Source organism: Branchiostoma belcheri, unplaced genomic scaffold (genome assembly GCF_001625305.1).
Source record: "Branchiostoma belcheri isolate BF01 breed outbred unplaced genomic scaffold, Haploidv18h27 scaffold18, whole genome shotgun sequence".
NCBI lineage: Eukaryota > Metazoa > Chordata > Leptocardii > Amphioxiformes > Branchiostomatidae > Branchiostoma > Branchiostoma belcheri.
In genome coordinates, this window is record NW_017803268.1 from 2,089,018 (window position 1) to 2,105,406 (window position 16,389).

The 16,389-nt window shown below is 41.0% G+C and overlaps 3 protein-coding genes across 14 annotated transcripts in view; all 3 read right to left on the reverse strand.

Annotated features, from left to right (window-relative positions):
* Positions 1–632: 632 nt before the first annotated feature.
* Positions 633–5,875, reverse strand: LOC109467441. Its single transcript, XM_019765422.1, has 5 exons — positions 5,792–5,875; positions 4,977–5,120; positions 4,274–4,479; positions 3,681–3,870; positions 633–3,261 (listed from the first exon to the last, which is right to left on the reverse strand). Exons 1-5 carry the CDS (start codon positions 5,820–5,822, stop codon positions 1,328–1,330), a joined length of 2,505 nt encoding a protein of 834 aa, XP_019620981.1. The 5' UTR covers positions 5,823–5,875; the 3' UTR covers positions 633–1,327.
* A 416-nt stretch (positions 5,876–6,291) lies between these two features.
* On the reverse strand, positions 6,292–12,396 carry LOC109467311 (transcription factor E2F8-like). The gene is made up of 8 exons (XM_019765255.1): positions 12,062–12,396; positions 8,734–9,453; positions 8,524–8,603; positions 8,035–8,165; positions 7,335–7,503; positions 7,048–7,136; positions 6,794–6,878; positions 6,292–6,440 (listed from the first exon to the last, which is right to left on the reverse strand). The coding sequence occupies exons 2-8, from the start codon at positions 9,438–9,440 to the stop codon at positions 6,292–6,294; spliced, it is 1,410 nt and encodes a 469-aa protein (XP_019620814.1). The 5' UTR covers positions 9,441–9,453; positions 12,062–12,396.
* A 766-nt stretch (positions 12,397–13,162) lies between these two features.
* The window catches only part of LOC109467408 (neuron navigator 2-like), a 198,234-nt gene continuing 195,007 nt past the window's right edge, over positions 13,163–16,389 (reverse strand). For all 12 annotated transcript variants that reach the window (XM_019765359.1, XM_019765353.1, XM_019765355.1 and 9 more), the window contains 3 exons: positions 15,910–16,028; positions 15,318–15,524; positions 13,163–14,958 (listed from right to left, as the gene is read on the reverse strand). In XM_019765359.1, coding sequence (XP_019620918.1) covers positions 14,824–14,958; positions 15,318–15,524; positions 15,910–16,028 — 461 coding nt within the window. In that variant the 3' untranslated portion in view covers positions 13,163–14,823. The remainder of the gene's footprint in view (positions 14,959–15,317; positions 15,525–15,909; positions 16,029–16,389) is intronic.

Below are 16,389 nucleotides of genomic sequence, written 5' to 3' on the forward strand. Positions count from 1 at the left end.
ATTCCCCCTCCCACGCTGCTTGGAATAAGTGTCTTGGGGTTCACATGAATGTATTGGAACTGTGGATAGAGTTATATAGTTTAATTGATTTTACAAATGGATTACTACCAGATATTACTAACACTTCAAATGTCACCCAGCAGTCGTTATCAATGTAATCCAGTTGTACAAATTGATGAAAGAAATACTCATATTTCTTCATTCATATCCTTGATGTTTAACCTTAAATAAATGTACAATGTGATCTTATCTAATCAGCATTACATTTCCTGAATTCTTGCACCCTAACATCTGCTTGGAGAAGCATACCCCATGTCTGTTTATATTGATGCTCATATACTCAAAAACAAAGCATTCAATAAACCCAAAGAAGACAAACACAAAAGTACTGCAATGTCACATTTCTTGTATTGAAAATTATTTTGCAGCCAATTGAAAGGCAACAATATACACATATAATATATAAAACACACTAAATCACGGAAATATTTTCCAGCATGCTGTAAGGGTACTTAAGTACCTGGCAGTTTTCATGTTATAAAATTTAAGTCTTTTTCCAACAACTTTGATCAGCCTTGCTGGGTGGAAAACAATGATAGTATTCATAGCAGCACAATGTTACAATGTTAATTTCATTGTGTGTAAAAAAAATCAGAACTTAAAGTGTGCCTTGTTTACTGATCACTCTACAACTGATAGCATAAGTGATTACAGAAGCTTACATATAAGCAATAAATATCAAATTAGGTACAATCATTTATATCTGAATTAAAGAAGTGCAGTCTACATTCGCTTAGAGCTACAGACTACATAAGCTATACTTCTATCTAGAAAAAACAATGTAGTGAAAGAAATTAAAATGGAAATTTTACAATAGAAATGACCACATGACCAGAAAACATACAAAATTCATCAAAGCCGGTCACATTTGTGCAGTAGCTACTAGTATATTTCATCAACACTATTTGACCAATCTTCCATTTTTGTAGAAACACTACGGTCTAAACAGCACCAAGTTTCACTGTTATTAACTACAAAACAATCTCCTTTGGGAGCCCATCAATTCTCAATACATTTACATTCAGATGTTAATATGCTTGCTTATCAAATGGAATGTGAGAGTTTTCTACTATTCAAAATCATTCCGTTCTTCTGAAGGAAAGTAGTTACTATTTATGTGGGAATACCAAATGAATACGGTTTCTATCATTGTAGAAATGCCTTTTAAATTTTTGGATAATAATAATATGAAGTATCTAAAAATCAAACAATGTAATGATGAGGACCAAAAGCTACAGAAAAGAAAAGCAGCTGTACTGCTCTGGCATTATGAGCTTTCTGCATAAGGATCGTTTGGCAGGGACAGCTTCCGTTGAGCTGTTCCGAAGTGTCCTGTGCTCTGATTGGCTGTAGGTGAGGAGAGCACGCCTGTCTGAACTGGGACAACCAATGGCGTGTTGTGAAAGAAAGTACTGTCCTTGTTCAAGGAGTTGGCATTTGGGGTTCTGATGAGAGGGTTAAGCTCCGGTCGCAGGGATGTCATCCCGTGGCTGTTGCCAGGCGACGTGTTGCCGCTAGCAACCTGGCCGGCTGACACCAGTGGCACAGCCCTGCTCTCTGATTGGCTGGAGGTGCAGGTGGTGGTGTTGCCGCCGACAACCTGGTTGATTGACACGTTGTAGGAGGGGTTGAGAGCGATGTGTACCGGCTGTGTGGTGATCCCCATCCCCCGTAGCTGCTGTAACGTGAACCCGATCGTGGACGGGCCAGTCGTTATAGCAACGGGAAGAGCAGTAGGGCTTCCTCCAGGGGCGATGCTTGGCACGATGGCAGATGGGAAAACCAGCGGCGACTGGTTAGGACTGGAGTGGGGCGGACTGGGGTGGTGCAGAGGGCTGGTCTGGGGGGTGACGAGGGAGGCAGGTTGCTGGAGAGTTGGTCCAAACATCGCCAGCTGGGGAGGGGAGGCACCACTTGCGTGTAGGAGGGAGGGAGAGGAGGGGAAGGATGTGGGGATGGGGAGGACTTGTCCAGTCGGGGAGTACACGTGCTCCAGGTCGGAGAATGACACAGGACGGCTGAAGAAGCCCACGGGGGAGCTGCTGGCGCTGCGGTTCAGGAAGACTGGCTGGTAGGGAGACGTGATGACGGGGATCACCTTAGCTGACAGGAGATCAGGGGGAAACATGGCTGCTTGTGGGACGCCCGACGTGTTGGCATCCTTCCTGTCAGGAACCTGCTGACTGGCTGGCCAGCTTTGAGGAAAGGGTTGGGGAAGGGCAGAGGATGGACTTTCTCTCTGATCCTCCTTGCTTTCACATTGAGAGCCATCTTGACTGGTAACTTGTTGGCGCTCCTCTGTATCTATGGGGATAGCCAAGTCCATGTCAGACGTGACATTGGTGGGCGAGCTGTCGCTTTTGGCTGGCGACGGAGAGTTTTGGAACTCGGGGGAGAGATGTAGCGCTCTATGCGGGGAGGGCTTGTGATTGGCCGACAGCTCCCTCTGCTTCTGATCATGTGCCTTCTCCACCTCCATATTTAGGCGTTCGCCTGGAGAGGCGTTCTCCTTGTCAGACTCAGAACGACTTGGGCTTGCTTCCTGGCTGCTGTTACCACTTGGACATATAACTGCCTCCGCGGCCGTTCCTTCTTGTTGGCTGTCACTGTCGCCTTCCTCCACCCTCCGACGTTTCACCACAGGAATGTACTCAAATTCGTCGCCAAGACGCTTTGGTTGAACTGGCCGCCCGCTTCTCCTAGCTGGCACTGGTCCCGCAGTTGACATTACCGACTGGTTACTCACCACACCGTCCGGTAGGGTCACCACTATACTAGACGGTACAGCTGATGCATTCAGACCCTGTGATCCGACGTTAAGATACCGTGCGGTCGCGGTGAACGCGCTGTTGGCACTTTGCAGTAGAGTAAAGGCAGTGTTGGCCATGCTCTCCTGCTTTGGAACACCCTCCTTACTTTCCTGAAGGTGCGTCATCCTGCTGACTTGTTCGTGTGACCCTGTTGTGGTGCTGTTCTGTGGTAAACAGTTCTGTTTTAGCTGTACCGACACCTTGGCAGCAGCGTTGGTTTGAGCCATGGTGCTGAGGAGGTTGGATAGGGACATCGTGGTGGCGAGAGGCTGGCCCGTGGTTGCCATGGTGACTGCTTGATTGGCGACCTTGCTGGGTGAGAGGACGATCCTGGCGGCAGTCCCCCGAGGACAGTTCTGTACAGGCTGCAGGATGAGGGTGTGGCTCGCATCTGGAGGGGAAAAATTGTTACATAGTAAGATACATGACTGGATGTCAGCACAAACTCTTACATGGTAGTCAGCGGAACTTACACAAATAAAAAATGTTTCTATCAAATTCTCTATAAGAAATGAAGATGATTTTTAGAAAGGTTTTAAGTACACTTGACAATCATTGTAACAAGTATGTAATTCTTTAATTTATTTGAAAACGAGTATTTTTCACCATACCCTGTGTGTAGTTAGTTATTCAACCTTCATGACTACATAGATTTCATAATGAAGGCAAACTTTTATTTTTATTCAAACGCTCACTGATCACTCATCAGTTTTGGGGTTCCCAGAGGATGTCATCCATATAATCACATCAATATAGCCTAAGTAGCCAAGAATTACAGAGAAGAAGTTTTTAAGTGTTGATAGCTATTACCTGCTGCTGATGTGGCAGTGTTGCCGGTCTGTGCTGCAGTACTGGCCGTTGCTGCCAGGCGGAGCTTGTTGGCAGGCAGGATGGGTCTGTACACCTTGGTGCACTGTGTTACCATGGCAACAGGCTTGGCGTCCTGTCCCGGCTGCGGGATGGGGTGTAGTGATGATATCGGAATCAGCCTCGGGACCTCCTGTTAGGAATTCAAGAAGGGAGACTTAAGGGATAGAAACAACTTGCAAAGAACTTGGCACCAACATGTTGGAAATTTCCTAGAACTCCAAGCCATCCTGACATGATGTAAAGGACATTTCTTTCTACAGGCTGGCAGTGAGATGCTACAATGCTCATACCCCAGTAAGAAGTAAGCAGCCCCTCGTTAAAATACAAGGAAAGAAACATTTTCTTGACCGGCACAAAGTTCTAAACAGCATTAAAAACTTCACAGTACCTATGTCAAAATCCTCAAAAATTCGAAAGAAAATACTGACTCAAGTCACAATCATGTTGAGGCTTAAGAAAAGAAGCAAATAATAAAAAAGAACTTTCTTACTAACTATACAAATTTTACAAGAAACAAATAAAAGTACACGTACCTTCTTGATAACAGTAATTTCTGTAGGCTGTTCTAAGTCCCCCCTGGGTACTTTAGCCGGCGGCTCGGCCTTCTGTTGACACTCCAGCAGCTGACGTTTGAGCGAGCGTTGTCTGTCCTCCTCACGCTGGTTCACCTCCTGCTCCAGACGACAGATCGCCATCAGCTGCTGCATACGCTCCGTCATACGGAACTGCTGAGGCGGTTCTGAACGGGAAAGGAAAAATATTTTTCTCATTGTTTTCAGCTGCAGCCAAGGATTAGATTGTAGAAGAAAGGCTGTGAGCAAGAGGGGTTATAAGATAGTGAAATAATGACATGGCAGACATCATTTCAATGTACTGTACTGTACTGTTCTGAACTGAATAAATACCAATTGTTTTAACATAAATAGATGTTGTGATCAAGCAAACTACAACTTGACACTTATTCCTTCAAATTGATTGCTGGCTTCCTGTAGGGAATCGAGGGATGCATTTTTTTCCTATTTTGACATGCTTTACATCTTTCATAGACAATCCTTATTGCGTTCAACATTTCTACCCAAGACATCAAGAACAAAAAAAGACTTAACGCAAATATGTTATATTAGACAATATAATATAGACTTTAATACATTTACAAGTATAGAAAATGTAATAACAGAGAAACACAATGGAAAAGTTACAGGAAGTCATCGAAATTCAGTAGGTGGAGTAACTGACCTTTAACAGGACTGTTGGGTGCTGAGGAGAAGGGTTTCTGTTCCGTGTTGGCTGCAGTTCCCGCTGGAACCTGGAAGGAGGCGTGACGAGTCAGACCACGGGGGCTGTCTGTACCTGAGGGAGCGAGTACACACACACCCAGATCTGTGAAACAGAAAAACAAGCATGAAAAATGAATGTTTGTATCAATTCTGCTAGTCTCAATATTGTTACTCCACATAATGAAGACTCAAACACTGGTTACTTGTAACTCGAACATACGGGATTTCTCTTTACAAGCATATGCACACCTAGTGATGCATACGTAAACTCAATTTTAGGTTCAGGTCCGGATTCAAGTCCAGAGGTTTAGGTTCAGGTCCAGACTTGTAAGTCCGGACCTAAACCCATGACATATACAAAACTGCATGTTGGCAACCTTGCAATGTTGTCTGGGTGAAACTTTGGCCACATAACATGGAGGACGGTACTTGACGATGCCCGATGGCAATGTTTTCTTCATTTTGCAGCAAAGATTTTGCAATCTACGGAAGGTTTTAGGTGGTTTGGAAAGAAAAGGGGCATGTGAAATGGTCTTTTATGGTAATAAGTCCGGACTCGGTTTTTAGTTTTTTTTGGACTTGAACCTAAACATTCTTACAAGTCCGGATCCAAGTCCAGTGAACCGGTATGCATCACTATGCACACCTAGATCTGGAAAAGGAAAATAAAAAGCCATAAAACAACGGCTTCAGGATCGAAATGTTACAAAACATCTTTGCAAGCTACTCTGTAGCTATAGCTTATTTCAGTTGATTGACAAGTTTAAAACCTACCTTGTGTGTTGTACATCGTTCCTTGGCTCATAACAGTTGGCACCGTGGATTCAACATTTTCTTCCACTGTAAATGACACATAAGAAATGTTACAATTCACAATGCACACCGTATGGTTCCTATTTCAGTAAGTCTGGATTTAAGTTTGGCTAATGTTTCTCAGATCTCAGAATTGCCAATTTTGCAATAAATACAATGTTACATTTTCTTTATCATTTTCCTTTTATCTCATGACAGCAAAACTACAACTATAGGAATCCCAACTAGAAACACAGACATAAATACATCTACTTTATACCCCTTACCTATATCTTATGGTGCCTCCTTGATCAGACATGTTGCAAAAAACACACATATATGCATAGTAAGTAGAAGGATAAAGTGTATGTTAGGAAAAGTTTCAATAAGAAAGAAGGAGCATCAAGTAGGAAAAATGCAGCGAGATGTAAAATAATTTTCCTATAGACTAGAGCTGTAAGAAAACTATAAAACAAGTTTTGCTACATACTTCGAAAGGTGTCAATGTCAGGATCAGGTCCGATCCATGTGAATGCAGGTTTCTTCCCGCGGTCTTCCTGCACCAGAACCTTCTTAATCAGCTCCAGACTGGTCAGCACGTTAGCGATGTCATACAGACGCCGGATCTTAGCTGGGAACAACAACACAAACATTACTTAAATTTCTATTGACAAGAAAATGAACAATTTACTTATTTCCTAATCTACTCTTGGTTATACAGATGCCGGATCTTAGCTGGGAAACATGACACAAATGTTATTTAACCTGTAGCACATCGAAGTAACCATTTAGATAACACTTCACTTTTGGTGAGATAGCAAAGAGAGGGTTAACCTTCCCAGAAAATATGGATGTACAAAGCAGGTAATAATTTCAAACTTCTATTAGTATTTTAAATAATACACAGTAGAATTCCCAAACAATTGATACCACAGCCAATTTTTTAGTTAATTCCTTAAAGTTTGAACATTGGACAAGACTTACTTTTGAACTTGGAGTTCTCGTCCGAGCAGGGCCCTCCCTCTCCTATCAGCACCTTAGCTGCAGTCTCCAGGGAGATCTCCTTGACCTGGGAGAGAAAAACATTTGTTTACAGATGTTTTTGTGCAATACTGTCTTTAGCAACAAAACTCTGGTAGCATTTTGTACAGGACAAAAGGCTCACTGTTTTAAACCATTGTATGACAAATGTAACCAGGCCTTCGCACGTTAAGAGCCAGTCTGACTGAAAGATTTACCTTGGACGCCAAGAACAGCATGATGAATTTCTGGCTCATCGCTCCCAGTGACTTGTCCCTACGACTCATGGCGATAGCAGTAGCACCAGCTAGTTGGGAGAAAGAAGGCCAAAAATCAGTAAAATGATAACAAAAAATCCTAGATATTACACAATGAATAAAATTGCTTGGCATGAATGACAACCCAAAAAATCAACTTCACTGCTTATATTCATAATTAAACAAATACTAAAATTGAAACTGCCACAGTACAATACAAATGGACTGGGAGCATAGACAGCTCCTACCTTTCAGTATAGATGAGGCGTCAAAGCGGTACCCCGTACGGTTGGGCATGTTCATGTCCTTGTTGACGTGAAGCGGCGCCTTGCGAGACCTCGGCTCAAACTCATCCTCCTCCTCCTGCTGTTTCACCTGGTCCATCATCTCATCATACTTCATCTCCAGACCCTGGACCTGGCAAAGAAGCGATGAACTGTCAGTGTCATATATAATGTCATATAAAGTACATATAATGTCAAAACTGCCTGGGTGGATCAATGAAATTTGGTCTATGTGAACAGGTGATCACTAATATACACTATGGACAGGATTCTTAGTGCTTATGTCCATGGGAAAAATACCTAAGGACCACCTTTTTAAGGACCGCCAAAAAATGGTCACATTGCAGAGGTGTAAAGGTGACCTTATGTAAAGGCAGCTTTCACTGTGTAGCTCACTCTCTAGTTATGCTGACCTCCTCTTTTAAGTTTCTGTATGCATACAACCAGAATTTATACATTTGTTCAGAGGCTGAAGCTATCAGCAAGGGAGTCTCCGAATTAGAGAGCAGTAACGGTTACTAATACCAATACTACTTACGAAGAGACAGAGCTAAATGAAAGAACTCGTGTTATCACAAAACAACAGCATCTGCAACAACAGAATCAAATTTACCACAATTTTGTGTAGTTCTGAGAACAAGAGGATAGTATGAGTAAGACCTACCTTGAGCCGTGAGAGTGTGTTGTTGAGCAGGGTCCTGCCGTGCCAGTTGTAGCGGTTCTTGGCCAGACGACTGACAACCTGCACACTCTCCAGCACATTCACTATGTCATAGATCCTCCTCCTCTCCACACCTGCACACACAAAAGTAATGCACTGTCAAACAACTGGAGAAAATATTTTATGTACTAATACAATCACATTGTTTTCTGTCAAAGTGGTAACGTTGTAGACCAAATCATTATCATATACATGTACATATGATACTTGTATATGATACTTATACAGCTGAAGAACAATACTAGTATGTGCAGCTTTTGCAAAACAAGGAACATACAATAAAATGCAGTCAGTGAGTGTGTGAGTGAGTGTACATAAATCGTACTAGAATACTGTCCATGGTGTTGAAAGAAAATGCTAGAATACAAGAGTTGAGAAAAAATATTGGCATGGAAATGCCATGTATTCCTAATCTATTTGTGATTGGCTTACCTAAATCCTTGGCGACTTCATCCAAACAAATTTCCCTAGCTGCACCTGGCTCAGGGTCATCTGGAAACTTGGAGAGGAATCTGGAGAACGGGAAAAAATGGGACCAGGTCAATCTTTGAGAAAAATATAAAACAAAAGGAAAGGAAATATGTATTAAAAACATTTCACAACTACCTATGTGGATTTGATGAAACAAACACTTCTCCTGACCTTTGACACAGCAAGCCGAGCGATTTCTCCTTCCTGCTGACCGGTTTCTCCCCCTCATCGATTTCCAAGTCGTCGTCGTCTTGGGATGACGTCTGAGACGCCACGTCCTTCTCGCTGCCTTTCCTCGGTTTCCGTGGAAACAGTTCCTTCTTCTTCATCTCCAGCTCCTGGCTCTTCATGTCGGGGCTGAGCGCGCTGAACAGCGACTGGAGGTTCGTCGTGCTCTTCATCTGCTGTTCCCGCGTACGGATATCCGGACTGATCGCGCTCATCAGTAACTTTAGGTTTGCTGTCGGAGTGAGCGGTGTTACGGGATCTTGGCTGTCGGCTGGTTTTGTCGGAGTTACTGGTACGCCGTTTTCTGACACGCTAGCTGCATCAATAGGTAGGTTGGCCAACGTTGCGAGGTTAGCTGCCTTCTTGGGGGTTGGCTTTGGCTTTTTGAATTCGGTTCCTGAGTTGGCTGTATCCTCAGTGGGTTCACATATAGTGGCTGTAGTAGTAGATGTTTCATTGTGACCTACAGTTGAACCTGAGAGAGTCCCTGATTCGTAGAAGCCTGAGTCGTCTTTCGAGTCTGATTTGTCTTGGCTGAGGTTTGTGAAGGGTAGAACGGAGCTCTGAGGTTCTGATTCAGATTCTGTGTCTGAATTTTGGATGTTCCTAAAACCCTCTGGTACGAGGGAACACTGGTATTCTTCCGCCATAACTGCTTAAAATCTGGGAAGGTAGACAAAGACAACAATTTAGAAAACATGTTGAACTGAAATCATTATCAGACATTGATGTATATTAAAGTAGAAGTGGAAAGTTGAAGATAGTCATCTTGACACACTGTACGCTTGTGAATTTGGCTAGAAAAAAGCCTGCAATCTGAGTTATCTTTTTTGGTATCTACATCGTCTTGTTGACAATATTGACAGGCAAGATAAGAAACTCCTTTGAAAATCAGTGACTAGAACGTTACACAGCAGCGCAAAGAGTCAGCCTATTGTGACGGTGACAGGACTTGCTTACAGACATGTCAGTGGGAACCCCACCTTGAAAAAATATTCACAGATTTTGTTTGTCTTGGACGTGTAAAGCTACAGGGGTACATTTCTTGTTGTTGTATGTGTACTGGAGGATGGAATATGCATGAACAGCGATAGCCGATAGAATAAACAAAACCTTGCCATGAATACATTCAAGCCAATGCTGTCTAAAAGACTCATTGGAAAAAGTGGGGACAGTGGGTCACCAAATTGGGAAAGAAATTCTTTTCTTCCTGTGTTTTGCCTTGTCTTCAGGTGTTGTCTAAAATCAAACAATTAAAACTTTAACCTGCATCTTGCTTCCATAAAATCAACACATAATCCTAGCTCAGCAGGAAGAGGGTTAACTTTGTTTGTTTTAATCTTTCCCTTTGATCACGGTCTGTGAAAAGGTGACCAGTTCACACCTGGGTAAAAAGTTCAAACTTCTAGTCCTGTGAACTGTCTAATTTGAGAAGTTGTTTCTGTCTGAGAAGAAAACTTGATGTACTTGTTTCCCATGTTCATTGGAATAGATAAAGTGATTCTATTCTTACTAACTCTAAAATGAAAAGATCTGACCCACAGAGGATTCTCAAAATCGGCAGGTTTTAATTTTAGCAAGGCCTAAACACCTTTTTGACCTCCTTAGTCATTATAGGTCAGTAAAAGACAATTTTCACCTCCTCTAACAATACACGTTCACACTTTCCCCTCCCCTATGGTTAGTGTAATAAGACTGAACAATAGCTATTGTTCCCTAGGACTATTCATACCCCAAAGTCTTGAAAGGATATCCAGACCTTACTCATGGTAATAACAGTTGACAAGACAACAATCCATGGGAAATTGTCTGATTAGTTACAATTTAGCAGTCTTTTGAATTTTTTGTGGGGTTAGAAATTATCAGAGTGCTTTGGCAAAGTCCATTTCATAACGTTAGAATTTCAGGTATTTGAAAACTCTACAAATTAATCAAATTAAAATCCTGGACGTTAGAGGAAGGATTGACAATTGTAGTTTTTTAACAGATCTGGAAATGTTGAGGAAAATATGCTAATTTTGTTGGAGAATGCAAAACTTACGAAACTGGCGGCAAAAATGGCCGTTCATCTTTGGCGCCATATTTTGGTAAGGTCAGCGGAGTGTAACACTTTAGTCTAGGTGTGACGCCAAAAAATATGCTGAAGTAAAATCCACCTAACTTCATTTAACTTGCATTTAGTGGCAAGATTATGCTACTGTAGCAAGAAAAACCTATAAATTGCTCTTGGTTTCATCTTTCTTCATGAAATAGCACTCAGTACGAGATGCAAATATTTGTTGTTTGAGCCGGGAGCCCCATGTTGTTTATTTGCACTCGCCCGAATGTAAACGATCGAAACGAACCGACGCTACGAACAGAAACGCGCTAATTTGTTGCTTTTCGTAAAATTTACCACAAAATACCGAAAACCTGAACATAAATGATGCTATAAATACATAATTCCTACGTAGGGAGTGATAATGTAGGCAAAATCAGACGATTTGGGGCGTATTTTGGCGAGACAAATTTTGGCGCGGAAATATCAGCGGTTGACCCCGCCTGATTTGCATAGATGGAGCCAAACTACAAACGGTTGCACCAGGAAAAAATTGCTTGTTTTAGACACCTCACAAAACTCTGGTGGTCTAAGCCAGCACAGAATGCTTGGGAAAAAATTATCTATGTGCTGAAATTATATCAGGATGAGCAAAATAGCTCAATCGTTCGCAGAAAATTGGAGAGTAAATTTTGGCGCACAATCGTGCGATCGGTTTCCACTCTTGGGGGATCCCCCTCATCATGGCCGCCAAGCACGCCGCCAAAACGTGAGCTAGTAGTACCCAATATCTCATAATCGTAAATGTTAAATCGGACACAGACAGTTTCTGTAGTATCTTAGAAATCTTAAAAATTGCAAAAGACGCTGCTTGAGGCTACTAACGTCCAGAAATGAGATGTTTGGGTTATGGCTTGGTGCCAAGCTCTCAGCTGGGCCTCTTTACACATAATTTTTCCAATATCTGGTTTTTGCTTCGGAAATTACTAGTACATAATAAAAGGACCCCTGCTCACGACAAATAATTACTTAATTCTTAGTTGTTCAATATAAATTGTGATGATTGCAAAATTGATATCGATATGTGACGTATGCACCAATCAGTTTGAGCTTGGGTAGGGAAACAAGTCTGGACATATCGAAGTGTCCAAGCAGAAATGATTTGGAAAATTCAACTCAAATCAATAAAAACTTCAGTATTACAATAATGGGAAACATAAAGTCCAAACTTACCAACTCCTTTCTTGCTGCATCACCAAATTGAGTCGTTTATGCACCTGATTTCGGCGGGTTGTAGTCTTGAAGTCGGGAGCCAAATCTTCCTAGGGTCAGGGTCAGGTTACGTTGGACGTTGCACTAGATCTTGCACCAAAAAACAATTTTCCACAAAAATCACTACAGACCTTTGGTCAGAATTTCATCATAAGAGCACCAGTTAGGTTTTACAATAAACCTACGATTTCTCACAGCAAAATTTGCTGAGAAAAAGTGATACTTTCAGTATGAAAGTTCGGCACACGCCCCACTGCTGTAGCTGCCTGGAAATGAATGAGGTTTTCGCGGACTATTTTGGCGCGGAATCGCTGGGACCGTTCGATTGGCCACGCCTACAGACAATATTGACCAATCAGAATCTAAGATTAGAATTCGTCATTGTCGTTTCAACCAATCAACGTTCAGCGAATGTCGGTCACGCAGGATAAGGGTCAATGGCCTATACCATTACAAAGGAGGGGTGTGTGACTAGCTCCTAGATCCTACAGAGACATGAGAGAAGGCTTTTCAATAATTTATAAAGGTTTATGGCAAACCATTGCAATTTCATTGGATAAAATAGCAATAGCAGGTGGATGAAAGACTATCCTATTCAAATCTAAGATTGCAATGAAGCTTTCAGAAGTTATCATAAAACCTCAGAAGATGTTAACAAGCTTGCCCATATTTTCCTAAAGTATAATGTATTTAAAGAAAGAGACTTGGTAGCAAAGTACGTTAAAACAAGGCTAGGAATGGCTCTTGTCCTGTGCTAATGTGTTAAGTTCCTGACTTTTCCCCAAATGGCAGCCTTACTGCTTTATATGGTAGATATCCTAAGGCATCTCCACAGAAACATTGTGTAGAAGTCAAGATTTAACAATAAGTGTGTTGGGCATGGGAATGTTAGGGATTTGTAAGATTACTTTACATGTATCACTTTTACAAAATGAATTATTATTTTCTTCCAATATATGTGCTTGATTATTAGGTGTAGAAGTATACCATCCTTTGTCTTTAGGTGATGCTGGGAAAGTTAATGTTATCCCCTTGAAGTGAATAATGAGATGCAAAGTCAAGTACTGGAAATACTGATTGTTTATACCTGAAAACTTCCACAGTCAAATACAGTAACTGTAGCTGAGTAACATGTACATATGTGAACTATCAACAAGTAGGATACAAGACATCATCGTAATCTTACACGAAACTTGTGAAAATCGTTGCAACAGGTTTCATCCTTTACAAAAAGTTGTCCAATTAAAGGCACTTTATCTACAATACGAAGTTTTAAAAAAAGTCCATTCTTCGATTGGATCTCTAATTCGACCATCAACTGCCTCTAATTTTGTAAATACATGTCTCAACTGCCTGTACTCTTATGATAGTGCTGCTATCAAGGCAGTGGGCATTATACAGGGTTGGGTACATGATTTTAAAATGGTATATATGGCATTGATAGTTACTAAAACACTAACATTACACTTACCAAAAGCATAACTATACACTGTGATTTACAAAAGCCTATATACATAATTTTACATGTATAAAAGCACACTGGACACTGCAACTTTACATTACATATACGACTTAATGGTACATTATGATATTACAGGACAAATGTTTGCCATGTGCATTTACATACATACTTCAGTAATATTAAGGGAGCATTGCTACATCAATATAACGTAACTTCTCGATTTTTTTAAATGCTTGAAAACTATTGTAAGGGGTGGAAGACACACTATTCAAATAATTGTACTACTATGAAATAAAATCAAATCAAAGTCACAAAAAGGTAATGCATACACAGCTTCAATCTTATGGAGGTTAAATGTAGGATACAATAGCACCAAAAAATGCAGTATACATGTTTGAGACTATATATATTTCTTACAACAACAGGACAAGGGTATTTTATTGGAATCTAATATCGCGTTAATTTCCTAAAAACATCAGAAAATGCTAGGACACAAATGGCACAAAGAATTTAAAAGCAAAATATTTTTTAAAAATCACTGCCATAATAAATAATACAAGTGCAACTCTTTTGGGCAAAGTGAATTGCTGATTGTAGAGGGAGGTTGTGTTAAAGCATTTTGTATACTAAAATGCTATCATCATCAAAGCTATACATAAAGAAATTACACATTACATAGTAGAGCATCAGTGGTGTAATGACATATAAAGTAAATGTGCATTTTGCTCTGTTTGATCAAAAGTTGTCATATAGGAGTTACTTGCAAAATAAAAACAGAAACTGTTGCATATTTTCAAAAGTAGCTGTTACTTTGCTGCTATTGATAATGCTACATGGTGCAATTTTGCATTAAAAGAAAACCAACTCTCATGATCCGGTCATTTTGGCTATTCTTCGTATACTAGTTGCCCAAAAGACATAAACTACAAGTTCACTCAAACATGTCAATATCAAAACTTGTTACTGCATATTGACATAAAATACGTAATCGTACGAATTTGCTAAATACTCAAGGTGTCATTCTAACTCTTTACAATGCGAGTATAAAACATAGCACCTCGTTTTGTCTGGCAACTAACATTTGGCAAAATTGTACCTTCAAATCGTAGTAAGACCTTACAAATACAACATGTACGCTACTTAACACCATGATTTGCCGAATAAGATTGCTTGCATTGGGTTGGCTTGATTCTTCTCATTAAAAGGAGACACTATGCAACACTTTATAGTAAGGGAAACATGTACATGTATCTGCGAGAAATTATAACGTTGACTCGATGGAGGAGTCCAGTAGATCGTCATGACCGTTGACCCCAGAGCTAACAGAGTTGGAGTCACTGTCGCAGCTCTGCGGACTGTAGTTCGCAGCCTCCTGTAGCCTCATTAACATATTCATCTGTAAACAGAAGAAAAATAACACATTAATCGACTACCTACATGTAGCAGAGAAACAATACGATATGGAGAATTTGAGCAATAAAATACTCACTCACTGTCCGGTTTATCGTCTGTTAATGTCAAGTTAAAAGCCTGACATGTGTTCTCAAAGTCAGTCAGAGTTACCACCTTCTCCAAGTGACATTTGCACTACATTTTGATTGAGAAGTACCATTTAAAAAGTACATAAAGCCCTTTTTTCAACAGTAAAGCCTAGAATTTAAGCTACATATACACTGTACTTGTTCTTCAGAGCTTTTATGACAACACATAATCAAGCATGACAAAGAGATGAATTTTACTACAATCCACACGTACCAAAGGGTCTCCCTCCACGTCACTCTGACTCCCCGTGATCTCCTTCTTCGTTCCCGCCTGCGGTCCGAGAGCGTAACCGTCGAACCCGACATCCTCGGCGCGGAGTCTGATGAGAGAGGAGAGGTCGCTGGTGGGCGTGGTCCAGGGGTAGTTCTCGATCACCCACAGGGCAGGGTCGTCCCAGGTACTGGCCTTCCTGCCATAGGTCTGAACAGAAACAGAGGTGTGTGTTAGCAAGTGGCATGTGTGTTAGTGTGTTACTATGCAGCATGTGTGTTTGTGTGGCAAATATGGTCCTGCTTTCAGTGCTGTACATTTTTACGAGAACAACAAGGAGTGTTACAAAGACTACCAGTCCCGGTCTTTCATAAAAAAATTTCATCAGCAGCCAACACATTATAATATTATATTATTGGTGTGTATTGTTGACAAATTCAGGAACATATACAGACCTAGCATGCTGTTCGGAACTACCTGATATCACATTGCCAAGAGAGCTATGGCTGAAGTTAACACAACCTACATTTGTAACAAGGCTGGACCTCAAGCTTGTGACTTTTTTTGGATGGCTATATTGGTAAGGATTATTTACCTGTAGCCCCTCCCTGACTGCCTCCAGTAGGTAGGGTACGATGGAGTAGTTCCACAGGTCAGTGAACCACACCTGGGAACCAGACACGTCTGTGGGACAGGACAGGAACAGGCGTGGACCTGGCAGGGAGAAAACAAAGGATGTTTAGTCCTTATAACTACAATGTACATATGTACAGTCATACACTGGTATACTGCGAGTCAGTCTAGGAGACTAGTACAAATTAATGCATGAATTATCTTGAAAGTTCATCTGTGTTGGTAGAAGTCATTATCAACAAGATTGAACTGTAACTGTCAACACAAAAAAATTGGATTCAACCAAATTTTTAACTTCAGTCTGTGTGAGTCCATTTTTACTACAGTTCAAAATTATTGCATGAAGTACATATTAGAGTTTACAATGCCCTAGGAGTTCAAAATGTGTAATAACTTGAAATACTGCCATGATACAAAATGACAAAATACTTTAAAGCTTTTA